The 14,037-nt window shown below is 37.7% G+C and overlaps 1 protein-coding gene across 2 annotated transcripts in view; it reads right to left on the reverse strand.

Moving 5' to 3' along the window:
* ndst1b (N-deacetylase/N-sulfotransferase (heparan glucosaminyl) 1b) overlaps positions 1-14,037 on the reverse strand; it is a 94,114-nt gene that overhangs the window by 8,471 nt on the left and 71,606 nt on the right. For both annotated transcript variants that reach the window (XM_079585274.1, XM_079585273.1), the window contains exons 7-12: positions 13,107-13,292; positions 11,860-11,988; positions 11,036-11,218; positions 6,309-6,405; positions 2,321-2,444; positions 130-304 (exon numbers count right to left, since the gene is read on the reverse strand). In XM_079585274.1, coding sequence (XP_079441400.1) covers positions 130-304; positions 2,321-2,444; positions 6,309-6,405; positions 11,036-11,218; positions 11,860-11,988; positions 13,107-13,292 — 894 coding nt within the window. The remainder of the gene's footprint in view (positions 1-129; positions 305-2,320; positions 2,445-6,308; positions 6,406-11,035; positions 11,219-11,859; positions 11,989-13,106; positions 13,293-14,037) is intronic.

Here is a 14,037-nt window from a genome sequence, read left to right on the forward strand (position 1 = left end):
GAATGATGCCATTTACAATCATCTCCGAATTACATATTTGTCCATTTTCTGCAGATCTAATCTACTGTCCAGAGCAGGCATCATGGCCTTGGCTAACCCTGAATGACACATGAGCAGTTAGATACAGACCTGATACCAGGAATAGGCTCTGTCAGCTGGGTTGATAAGAATGGTGATGATTTTGGCTTTGGGCAGAAGAGCAGCTGCTCGCCGGGCCGCGACCTCAGAGTCGAAGTAGTTGGCACTTTTCTCGAAGTAGAAATCTGAGCTAGTGTTGGAGGGTAGAGGGAAATACTCCATGTACCTGTCAGTAAAAACAAAGAATTAACATTTCATCTCATCCTTCCCTCGGGTCATTTTGACATGAAAATCTTTATAAAAAAAATGTATGTGAAGTGTTCATCGGAGGGGTTCAAAACCTTGAACCATGAATACACACACACACACACACGCACACACACGCACACGCACACACGCACACACACACACACACGCACACACACACACGCACACACACGACTGGATTCAAGGAGGTTTATGTGGTTGTAATAAAAAAGTAACAAATCCTTCCTTCAGGGTCAATTTGAACCCCTTAGGAATGAATGGAATGCGAGTAATGCTTCAGTACACATAGAAAATCCTAAAAAATGCTAAAAAAAAAAGCTTTTAAAAACTTTTTAAAAACTAAAAGATTTTATCATGTTACATGTCTATCTGAATGCATACTGAAGAGAGAAACTCAAGAACTGATTTAGGACCCAGCGGAACAGCTCATTTGCTCCATATACAGCTATAAGCCCGTCTAGTGGCAAGAATCATGAAATATATATATTTTTTCCAAAAGAGGTCAGCAGAGACACCAAAATTAAGCAAATGTGAGATATTTTGAGCTGATTTGAGATGGTTAATTATTGCATGTATTGGAGTTATTTTGAATTTAAGTTGAAAGAATGTGAGGAATGTGCTTAAAGTATATCATTTACCAGTGTATATACAATCTAGTAATTTAAAGGTACTTAAAATAAATAAAAATAATAATAAAAAAATCCCCCAAAAAACTGCATAGAAAAAAAAAAAGAAGAAGGGAGAGACATGTCGGCACATATTTGTTGAAATTAATCTCCCTCTTTTATAATCAGCATTGTTTTCGTCTCTTGTGTTTGCGATCAAACCACCACATGAACCATCAACTACCATCCTTTTTCCACAAACTGATTAAAGAGAAAAAGAAAGGCAGGAAGAGAGAGAGAGGCACTAGATGTACATCAGACACCTGCTTTCTATTAGTTACATTTCAGACTACTGAAAGGAAAAGAAAAAGCTGGTAGTGAAGGCAGTGCTGTGTTTTGAAATGACCCATAACACTTTCCTCTGATGGGAACATTAGCCTTCATGTCTCCTAATACTCTTAACTTCAAAGCATGCCAGACCTTCACAATCGATATACTTCACAGCAGTTTACAAGTGCTATTTACTATAATGAACCCATGAAAACATGTGGTTTTCTTGCCTGTGTTGACGTACTCCCTATAGAAACAAGAAGTTAGGGTGCAGCAAAAATGAGTCGTTTAGGGGGAGGGGATCTTCTCATTCTAGAAAGCACTTGACTGGACACAGTTGTGGATACTGAGTGCAATATGATTCATTCATTATTTAAAATGAATCATTTAGGTCAAACATGTCAACTCATGTTCACACCAAGAATGGTGGAAAAGCTGCAAAAAAAACAAAAACAATTCTGAAAGTAATTCCATTGATATCGTTCCTTGGGCCCTGTTTACACCTGGTATTAAGATGCATTTTGGTCGATCGGATCACAAGTGGACGAGGTACTTCCAGAGGTAATTGCAACCGCATTCGACCAGATTGCTTTCGTGCAAACGCTCATGTGGTCGAACAGCCACAAAAGATCGTCTTCTCTCCGTCTACTCACCTAATGTGTAAACCAGACGAGGTTTAAACTTTTCGGTCACATCCGATAATACCAGGTGTAAACATGGCTTCTGTGTCGTTATCATTATAACTGTGGTGTGGACTTCCCTATTCTCATAAAATTAGAATGATTATAAAAACGTTATAGTTAGCATTATAGGTTATCATCCTTGGTGTGAACAGGCCTTCAATCTCCTAAACATTTACATGTACACTAGCATATAGACACCCTCATTCTTAACAACAGATATGGACTATAAGACTCAAAACTCAATTTTTTATTTTATTTCATGGAGCCTTTAAATCATGCATGATCCTGGAGAGACTGCAGCCAACAAAGTTAAAAGTATGGCGGGAACGTTTATGTTCAAAATATCTCACCACATACCAGTCAATGCCCTTGTGGTAGTTTCGGCCGTTGAAGAACTGGATTTCTTCAAAGGTCTCCTTGCTGGGGTAGTTACTGGTCAAATCAGAATGCATGCCCAGAAACAGATAGAGGGCAGTAGTTCCTGAACAAACACAAGACAGCAGTGAGTGAACAGGTCTACGGTCACATGATCAGGTTTTACACACACTCATTAAAGCAAAACATTCTCACATTCATTGCAATTTTGTTCATGTTTCACTCAAATTGTTGTATTGATTATATAATTAGTAACAATTCATTCATTTTTTTTTTTTTTTTTTATAAAAAGAGGTCTCTACTAGTGGTCTCAGACTTGCGGACCTCACTGTGTCTCATTCTGCTATTGAGCTATAGGAGTAATTACATGTTCATGTGTAGTATAAACCCCGAATTAAATTGAGCGAAAAGCAGAAAAAGTGTAAGACGTGATAATAAAGGTTCACTGAAAGTTCACTGAAATTATGCTGTTTACTAAATAGACATGTCCGAGTAGAAGTAATAACAGTACAAAAAAAGAATAATAACTGAACAAATAAAATAAAGTCACTCTAAGGCCCAACCCCCTAATCTAAATTTTATTGAGAGGATTAACACAGCCATTTTACTACCCACTCTAAGAGAGGGCTATTGCTCCCTGAAGACATCTTTAGAAGTTTAATTAGTCAACGCTGTAAAACTCAAATTCACATTTACTGAGGAGCAGCAGGGTTGCAGGGTTGCAGTAGAAAAAGCCTGCATTCATCTGCTATGAGCCTGTACAGGGCATACAACTCTCCCGACCCAGTGCACACTTAAATCAAGGCCATATATATATATATATATATATATATATATATATATATATATATATATATATATATATATATATATATATATATATATTGCATTTCAACCACAGCACTAATCCACCCCCCATAATTGAGTAATACATTTAGAAAACTTTAATTAACTTTAAAATTACAATCATTACAAAGTTGTAGCCATTAACAAATAAAAAGAGATACAAAAATAAAACCCCACATACACGCACACACAGATATAAGTACATATAATTTAATTTAGTAACCCAAAATGAAACATAATGGTTGTTTGTTACATAATACATAATTATGTATCATTATATTCTTTATATTATCTATATTATTTGATCATATCAAATATTGATAATCTTAAAATGCCCAAATATTGAATCAATCACTGGTAACCTTTTGGTAGCCAAAGCAATAGTCATTAAAAAAATTTTTTTTACAATAACAAAAATTAGGGATGTCCCGAGCGGACCACACAGGTGTCCTGCAGTAGGTGGCGGTATGTACCGTCATTAAACTATTACTCCAGAGTGCAGTCTGGACCTAATCTCACTGCTTTATAATACAGCAAATCTTATTGGCGTTGACGCTTGAAGCCTGAGCAGACTCGTTCCTTCGTGTACAATTTTGTGAATTTGGCCGCATTACAGAACTATTGAGTGCTAACTCTAGAATTGTATCTTATTATCTGTTAGTAACCATGGTAATTTTAGTTTGGATCTATTGGCTAATGTTTTATTGTTTACACAAGAACGCTTGGCGACGGCACCTCCGGGTTCTTCCGGCTGAATTGAGCTGTTTTACACAGTCATGGGCATGGCCTAATGTTGGAGACTTAGGCTGGTAACCTAGCCTGGGAAAACCCAGACTACTCTCAGTTGTAACTGAGTTAGGGTCTGGCAAAGCTCCATAGACAATTCATTTCCACAGGGGCGTCACCAACGGACGTCGGATAGATCTAAAACCAATCAGAGCGATGAATGACATGACGTATGCAGAGCGACAGAGAAACATCTCGAGACTCTCAGCAATTCTCTGTTTGTGTTAACGAAAATGACAATTTGAAATCGCTGGAAACAGACGCGATAGCTGATTCGAACGAGTGATGTTGTGATGTTCCACGGCGGCATCCATCTTTGTAATGTACAAAATCTGCGTCACCGTCTCTGCTCTGTCGTCATCGTGTAAAGCCCGCCCCAACGTTTCTGATTGGTGCCGCGATTTCGACGGATTGGAAATGGGTTTCAATGGGCTCTTTGCCAGACCCACTTGCAGAGCAAATCTAAATTTGCCGGAAGTGGTCTGGGTTTTCCCAGGCTACTGGTAACCCGAAAGTTTGCGGGTTCGATTCTCAATAACGGCACCTAATCCCCAATCGCTCCCCGGGGGCCACAGCAAAATGGCTGTGTGTGTGTGTGTGTTCACTACTCGCTACTCCTAAAGTGTGTGGACTAACTTGGATGGGTTATGCAGAGGACAAATTCTAAGTATGGGTTACCACACTTGGCTTTCACATGTCACTTTCACTTCACTTTACTACACTAGTGCTTCATTAAATTTGGCTTAATATTACCAACAGGATCGGTGGATCAGAACAAACGATAATTCACTGTATTTCAGCAAGACATCGGACAAACACGAACATAAGCAGCTGATTTTACATTTTAAAGCACAATTGTTTTTTTTTTAACAATATGATTTGACAATACTTCACTTGCATTACCTAGTGCTAATAAAATGTTTTCATGGCAAACTCATGTTTTCTTTTTTTCCTCATAATAAAAATATGTGGACCTATATATTGGTTCTGTAAGTTATAGCTTTCAAAGCTTACTATTTTATAGTAAATACATGTCAATGGGTTAACAAGTATATCTGTAACATCAGGTATTAAAAATAGAATTATTTATGTATCCACCCCCTCATTGTGTGTGCGTGTGTTATTAACTGCTTATGTACGGGATAAAATTAGTTTTAATTAGCACTCATTGTATAGCCATATAGACGCATAACTAGCAAATAAATAAATAAAAATCACTAAGAAGGTGAGTAAAAGAGACATTTACTGTGATTAATACTACAAGTATTCAAGTGATGACTAATTAACTACAAAAAAGGTAAAATTGGTATTCAGTAAAGTATATAGTTCTATTTTACAGTGATTCCTATGGATTATAGAGAAATGTAGGCTACATTGTTTTTTTTAAAAAGATCCACAAAATCAGTTATTTAATTTGTACATAAATAAGTAAAGATAACCCAGCAGAGAAGTGATATGAACATGTATTGCTTAAAAGGAAAGTTCAACCAAAAATGAAAAAATCATCAATTAGCCTATACTCACCCTCATGCCAAGACTTTCGTTCATCTTCGAAACACAAATTAAGATATTTTAAATGAAATCGGAGTGGTTTCTGTCCCTCCATTGACAGCAACTACCACTTTTAATGCTTCAAAAAGTTTGTAAAGAGATCGTAAAACTGATCCATATGAATTGCGCGGTTTAGGCCAAATTTTCCGAGGAGACACGATCGCTTTATATGATGAACAGATTCAATTTAGGCTTTCATTCACATATAAAATATATAATGAAATAAAGTGAATTCTCATCATTTGTGTAAGATCCCGAGTTTGTCCTTATCCACTGATTCTGACAGAAATACGAAGAATCGCTAGTGTAAAATCACTGAGCCCTGCATGAAAATGTTGTCTATTATATCGGCCTATAGAAAATATCTCTCCGATGCACTCTAATGGCAGTAAATTTCATGCAGACCTGCTCACCAAAAGTAGCAATGATTGATCTGCTTTACAATAGCTGAATCTCAATTATATCAGCAACACATCTCGTCATATCAAAGCATTAAGCCATTATATAACTTTGTGTAATGCCGCTTTGAAACCATGTTTATTGTGAAAAGCGCTATAAAAATAAATTTGACTTGACTTTACTTGATATACTATAGGTGTATATTGTGGCCACGAATTAAGAATTCGTTCCCCATTTTTTTTAAATATAAAAATTATTCAGAATAATAAGTATACATTGGATTGATTTTAATAAGAGAACATATCTGGCCAACACAGCTAGATGGTGCAAGTGCACACACACACACACACACACATGTGTGGATGTGTAGCGAGCAGAAAACACTCACCAGTCTTCTGAGGTCCGATGATAAGCAGCTTGGGGAAACGGTCACAGGTCTTCTCCTTAGACCAGATGTCTTTATGTCTTTTGTCCTCACAGGGGTCCTGTAACGGTAAGAAATAAGCTGAAGTGAAATAGTACCCATACATCACTGAAATGAGCACTTTCACAATAAAAAACACTCCAGCGAGTCTATCGTAGTGCCTCAATAACCAGCGGGAAATTATGAAGAAACTGGAGAAATTGTTCTAGTTCCAGCCAGCAAGAATATGAAAAACTTGGAGTTTTACCAAATTACTCAGGGCAAGATGTAACCTATGTCTGAATATGCATAATTCCCTGCAAAAAAAAAAAAATTAAGTCAGATTAGTAGGATGTCCAAAAGTTCAGGACATGCTCAGGAAATATAGGAATTAGGATGCAGCCTGAGCGCTTTGACTCGGATTTAACATCAGCCGGAAAAGTGCATTATGGGGAGGCTGTTATCCAGCCAAACTAAAACAAACTAGTCAAGCATGTCAAATATCTTACAACACATCAGCAGAGTCCAATAACAAGCAGATTTTATATTAACACAGACTTAGCCTTTAAACTCTCCACAACAACATCCCAGAGGTGGCCCATTTTATGGGATTCACCAGATAAAAATCAGAGGCATAAACCAACCCCTGTCCAGAGCTTTGAAGCATCTCAAGAGAAAGATGTCCTGCATCAGACATTTTGAGCCCTTCATCCATCACAGCCGAAGATGCAGGAAACGGTGATAATAAATTAATAGTTTTAACCCTTGCCTCTAAATTAAAATCTGGCACGAATGCAAGATGGTTAAACGGTGCACCAAGACTGAAAAACCACTAGCAATCCCAACACCTGTCCGTCCTAATGAGGAGATTAACGGCTAGCGGCCCGCACTAATGACCGGAGAGTCTCGCTTGAGTACACGCCAGTGCTAAAAGCAACATTACTTAACACATTTGTGGATTTATTACTAATGTACTCATGGGATCACAGTTTATGATAACAGTAAACGTGAGCTCTGTTCCAAACCCTACCTAGACAGCACTTCAAGCCATTGTAGGCACGATGCGAAGGCTGTTCCAAAATCCCGAAAAATGCACTGCGAATTGTTCAGTAAGAAACTGGTGGACACACTAGATGGTGGACTGTGAATGGATGGAATACGATTTATATACACTAGTAGCGTTGCGCGATATAGCGGTACTAGAAATATATCGCAATACCCTGCTATTAAAACAGTTCAGTTCAGTTCAGTTCAATTTTATTTATATAGCACATTTAAAAACAATCGTAATTGACCAAAGTGCTTAACAAGATCCATCAAAGACTTTAGAACAAATTATCATACAGACAATAACACACAAAGTACAAATAAAATAACCCACAGTTTAAGATGTCAAAGCTCAACTAGAATTGAAAGCCAAAACATAATAATGCGTCTTAAGCAAAGACTTGAATGTTTCGATAGTCTGAGCTTTCCTTATGTAAATGGGTAGACTATTCCAGATGTTCGGAGCAGCCACTGAAAACGCTCGGTCACCTTTATTTTTTAGCCTAGATCTGGGCACATCGAGGAACATCTGATCGGAAGACCTGAGTACCTTGGCCGGTGTGTGGACATGTATAAGCTCCGTTAAATATAGAGGTGATAACCCATTTAAGATTTTAAAAACAATTAATGCTATTTTAAATTTAATTCTAAAACAAACAGGAAGCCAGTGAAGTGAGGCCAATACCGGTGTAATGTGGTCACGTTTTTTAGTCTTGGTTAAAAGTCGAGCTGCTGCGTTCTGCACTAGCTGTAGCCGACGAAGTGATGACTGCTCCAATCCGACATACAACGAGTTACAATAATCTAATCGCGACGTGATAAAAGCATGTATGACTCTTTCAAAGTCTTTGCGTAGCATATATTGCTTAACTTTAGCCAGAAGTCTCAAGTGGAAGAAGCTAGTTTTAACAACTGAACTAATTTGTTTATCGAATTTAAAAGCACTGTCAAAAATTACACCCACATTTTTGGTAAAAGGACGAATATGGGAACCTAGAGTTCCAAGAGCATCTGCACATTCACTAAAATGACCCGCCCGGCCAAACACAACAATTTCAGTCTTATTATCATTAAGACATAGAAAATTCTGATCCAACCAAATTTTGAGATCACTCAAGCAGTCTAACAGAGGTTGGATATTGTTCTTGTCATTGGTTTTTACTGGCAAATAGATTTGTACATCATCTGCAAAACAGTGGAAAGAAATGTTATGTTTTTTAAAAATAGACCCTAAGGGCAGCATGTACAGGGAAAAGAGCATGGGTCCCAGAATGGAACCCTGGGGAACCCCGCAAGAAAGAGGGGCAGCAGATGAAGAGCAATTCCCAAGGTGGACAGAAAAACTCCTATCTGTCAAATATGATTTAAACCATTTCAGGGCTGTACCCGTAATGCCAACACTTTGTTCGAGTCTGGATAAGAGGATAGAGTGATTTACAGTATCGAAGGCAGAAGTCAAATCTAAAAGGACTAAAACAGCTGATTTTCCTAAATCAACTGCTAAGAGGAGGTCATTATATACTCTTAGAAGAGCGGTTTCGGTGCTGTGGCGGGGTTTAAACCCAGACTGGAACTTTTCGTAAATACAAAATTCATCCAGAAATGATTGCAGTTGATTAAAAACTACCTTCTCCAGGACTTTAGATAAAAAAGGAAGTTTAGAAATGGGTCTAAAATTAGAAAGAACTGAATGATCCAGATTTTTCTTTTTTAAGAGAGGTTGCACGATTGCATGTTTAAAAGCTGCTGGAACACACCCTGAGTTGAGAGATCCATTTACCAAACATAAAATACAGGAACCAACAGTATTGAAAACATCTTTGAGTAACTGAGCAGGGATACTATCCAGCAGGCAGTTTGTAGGACGGAGCTGCTTGATTATGTCAGTGAGAACATGTAATGTGACTGGCTCAAACTGATGGAAGACAGCTTGGTGTAAAGGTGGAACCGAGGGGTCACTATTAAATGCAGGTGATGAAAAACTCAGGCCAGCAATCTTATCTATGAAATAATTCAAGAATTTTTCACACAACGAACAGTACGATACCACTATTTATTAGAGTTACGTTTTTTTTAAATAAGTTAAAAAACAATACATTTTAAACTCTGTCATATTTTTCAATTACTTTCACTGTTTTTTTGCTGTGGTATCGATTCAAATCCTTATCGAGGTATTTATTTAGGTATCGTATCGAAGTCATAATTTTGGAAACTTGACAACACTATGCACTACCATTCAAACGTTTTTTGAAAGAAATTACTACTTTTATTCATAATATTTTGCAATGCTATATTTTTTTATCATATTTATGATCAAATAAATGCAACCTTGGTGTACATAGACTTCTCAAAAATCGATTATTCGATATTGATATTTTTAGGTTTATTATGAGTATTGTGTTATTAGTTTAGTAACATGCTAACTCTCTTGGAATCAATTGTAAAGGTCCGTTTACACCACACTAACACTAACTATATAGATAACTATATATATCTTTTTTTATTGGTTTATTTGATAGGGACCATGCATATTCATGAACATAGTTGTATATATTGTATACAATATACTGTAGTTGTAAATATGCCAGAATTAGTAAAAATAACTACTTTTCATCTGCAGTCCCTAGACGATATTGTTCTGTTAATTGTAAGCGGTTGCTTGTCTGTCACTTTAAATGCTTAAGCTCATTACAGCAGGTTGGATTCTGATTGGCTGTCAATGTTTTTATCGTTCATCATCAGCTGGATAAAATCGTTCTGAAAGTGATTCCAACGGTATCGTTTCACAATGCCGCCATCGCTATAGCTGTGGTGGTGTGAACTCAACTATTCTTTAATATTGAGAAGGATTTTAAGAACTATACATTTATCGTTATCTTCGTAGTTGTAGTCCTTGGTGTGAACGGGCGTTAAGGAGATTACCTGTAGTGCAAGATGTTAATTTCCAACCCTAGTTACTACCTTAGAACATAGCTGCCCATGTAGGACGCACACATAAAGGCAGATCACTCGTTTTAGGAACAGAGCCATGGGCATGTATTAAGTCTAAAATAAAATAAACTAAACTCTTTCCAAGTTGTATCTTTCCTCTGCATGTAATAGCAGCTAGCAGATTTCTTGGGAAAACAACTGCAGAAGAAAGAAGATTATTCAGAGCAGGGCAAGCTGTGGAACGCTGGAGAGCCGACAGAAAAGATGGGACCTCAACCTTGACAGGAAACGAGAGAGATCAAAAGAGGGATTTAAAGCTTTCAGGCACCCACTTTCTCTTTCTCTAAGGGTGAAACAAAACAACAGAGTTAGAAAGAGTGAGACGAGAAATAAAGAAGCTGGATAAATTGAAATGGGGAGAGCGGGTGGAGAGGGGGAGATACAGAGAGAAAGACAGATCTTCTGCATTGCCTCCAACTTTCAACTGAATTATAGGAACCAATTTCAAAAATAGCATTCTCTGATTTCCTGGCAGGCTACACGGAAAACCATTTTCATTCTTTGTACATCAGAGTAAATGTGCAGACAGCCATACGAAACCTTTCGCCACATATTACGGCAAAAGCGCTCAACACTCTCAACCTCCGCTGATCCACTCACACTAAATAAAGTTGTATTTGTTTCCCATAATGATCCCAGGACAGAACAGACCCCCAACAGAGCTCCTTTGTTACCTGCCAGATGGGGTCCCTCTCTTCAGGGAAGATTTGGAAATATCTCTGTGCCAGCTGTACAGGCGGGAGGGTCTGCAGTTTCAGGTTGGTCCACATCTGTATGAACTTCACCAGGTTCTTGAAAGTGTACAGGCCAAGACGGTCATTCCCGTAGTTGGACAGGTGGGTCATGAAGATGCTGATCTGGTTAAAAAAAAAAAAAAAAAAACCGTAAGAAGTCATGAAGGCCCAACCCACAGATTAATGTCCCATCCTATGAACAGTTGACTTCAAAAGTACTCTTAAAGGTGGGGTATGTAATTCTCTTTTTTGGCCATTTTTTCAAAATCACTTAAAATCCTATTCCTAACCCACTTACAGCCACTGAGTTAGAAGCACTGAAACAAAAATTAAGCAAATTAATCATCTGTGGAACGGGGCAGGACTCGAAAAACTCCAGCCAATCATTTCCAAGACCACCTAGAATCATTGGATTCCCCCAAAAGTATTGATTTCCTTGGGTTGTGAGACATTTTGAGATGTATAGTAGATTGTGAGTGCTATATAAATCAATTGATCTTTCATTAAAATAATTTCAGAGTTAATATTTGTAAGTATTTTCAAGTTTAATAATGAATATGCTACTCACAATCCTCAATAGAAATAAGGCATATTGAGCATATGCAAATGAGATCTGAGAGCTACAGTGTGCAGGAAAGATTTTCAGTGAATAATGACTTTTTAAAGATTTTTCTTATCAACCCCAACAGACCATGCCCCAAAAGTCATTGTGTGATTCACACACTGGTTTAGACATGATAAAGAATACAAGTGTCAATACTCACTGGGTTGAGGAGGACAGTGAGGAAAAGCTCTCCTCCATTTATGAGTTTGTCCAGCTCTTTAGAGCCTCCAGGATACTCATTGTAGAAGATGGTGTGAGTAAAGAGACCACAGGTCTGCCTGGGTAACACCTAAAAAACAAAGATTTTTCTTTCAGTATGTATACACATTTCACAATGTTGTAAAAGCTATAAGCCACATAAATTAGTCTATTAAAAATTTTAACATGATGTATCAAAATCTAAGCAGAATTGTTTGTTTTTGGATATAAGGTAAATGTAGCTGTGGTGCTCCACATATGCAAATAGAAAAACATATTGTATTCCGTTACCCATGATACGTAATCTCATTTGAGAGTCACTTTAGACTGGAACAGAATGAAACTGAATGACTGGATGACCTCAGTGTTGAAAAATGAAGTACAATAACAAGGACGTTCCACCAGAGTTGAAGGAATGTTTTTCGCACTAACAAAACGACGAATGACGTGGCCCACACATCTACATACATGATCTTATTTGACAGCCAGTGATGGTAGAATGGAGATGATTTACACTGAATGTGCTTTTTTTTAGTAATTCTTCCGCCATTCTGAAAGCATTCTTTACGTCATACATGTACGATGAGACGGCTATCTTTGTTTCTTCATGCACGTTTATAGTTCCCCGATACGAACATTGGATAATAACCATGTCAGCTTGACGAAATAAGAAAAGAAAAATAGCTGCAGTTTATGAATCCCAAGATGATCTTTTTTTTTTTTTACCCATCGTGGCCAATGCATTCTTACACACACAGAAACCGCGCTGTCATGATTCAGCAAGCTTTTGTCATACTCTCTCTCTGTTGTCCCCTAAAGCGATGCACAAATGATAATAAAAAAAAGAATATATATATAAAAATTGTACTTCCACAAACAGTTTGCCCTTAACCCCCTACTGGGATTCAAAGCTCAAACCGTACACAAAATAGCCTGGGGTTTATTGTACTGATTCCAGCCCGAATAAGAATTCAACATACTATCGTTCAACCGTACAGGCTACAGTTTAAAAAAAAATCTGTTTATCTACATAAATTTGTGCCTTGGTAATGCATATGTTTTGCAACATGTTAGCCACAGGGATGCAGGTTCAAGTCCAGGTTCCAGGATGCAGGTTCAAATGTGATTTCCCAAACCCTTTCTCCCTATTTCTCCCACATTATCATCTTCACTTCATCCATTAAAGGCATAAAAGCTTAGCATTCTTACACTGATGCCACTGTGTGCGAAGCCTCTGCGAAAGCGTGCGGGTTTGAGGTGGGGATACTCCTCTGTACTGGTCACTTTGATGCCCCACACTTTCTTCCAGGCCTCGTACAGCTGTAAATGGATGGGATACACTCCAGAGTGATGGGGAGCCACTGCATAACCCATGTTTGTGGGAATGCCATGCTCCTGGAAGGGAACAGCAAACAACACAGTAATGGTCAAAAATAGTGTACTTCAGGATATGCACTAATAATTGTGCATAACTTCATCCCAATTTCTATATGCACTAAAAGTATGTACATCACTGGTGAACAGAAAATAAGTGTTTTTTGATAATTTCATGGTGTTCAATTGTGCTTTGATGCCACATTCTATGTGCATTTGAATGTGATTTGTTCATTTAAAATTAATTGCACCTTAAAATGTTGGAACATTTTAAAACTGCTGAGACAGCTACTGCCTGATAGATATACTGGTACTACAATATCTTTTACAACAAATGAGAAAAAAATAGTCACACGGCTTGTAGGCAATATTAGCTAAAACAGCATGCTTAGATGGATGCATCCATGGATGCACCAAAAAAAAAAAAAAGTATATCATCCAGGCACTTTCATTGCACTGTGGACCATCATGTATTTGAGCCATGATAATTCTAATCTTGCATAGTCAGTCAGTACATCCAGGATTTCGCAATTTTACGAGCTCAGATTTTACCGCAAAAGCAAGCAAACTCCACAATGAATAAAGCTTTCAATGTTTTGAAATTGCTGCGGATTTTTCCACAGAATTTGACTCAAGAGATGTCGTGTGGCGTCATTACATGTCATCGCGCATTCAGGCAAAGTGCGTCGAAAACGTAATTTACCAACAAACATCACTGTGTTCTGTTAAACTGCAAAAAGACAGATTAACATACAAATGAAATGAA

Source organism: Phoxinus phoxinus, assembly GCF_949152265.1.
Source record: "Phoxinus phoxinus genome assembly, chromosome: 17".
Classification (NCBI taxonomy): Eukaryota; Metazoa; Chordata; class Actinopteri; order Cypriniformes; family Leuciscidae; genus Phoxinus; species Phoxinus phoxinus.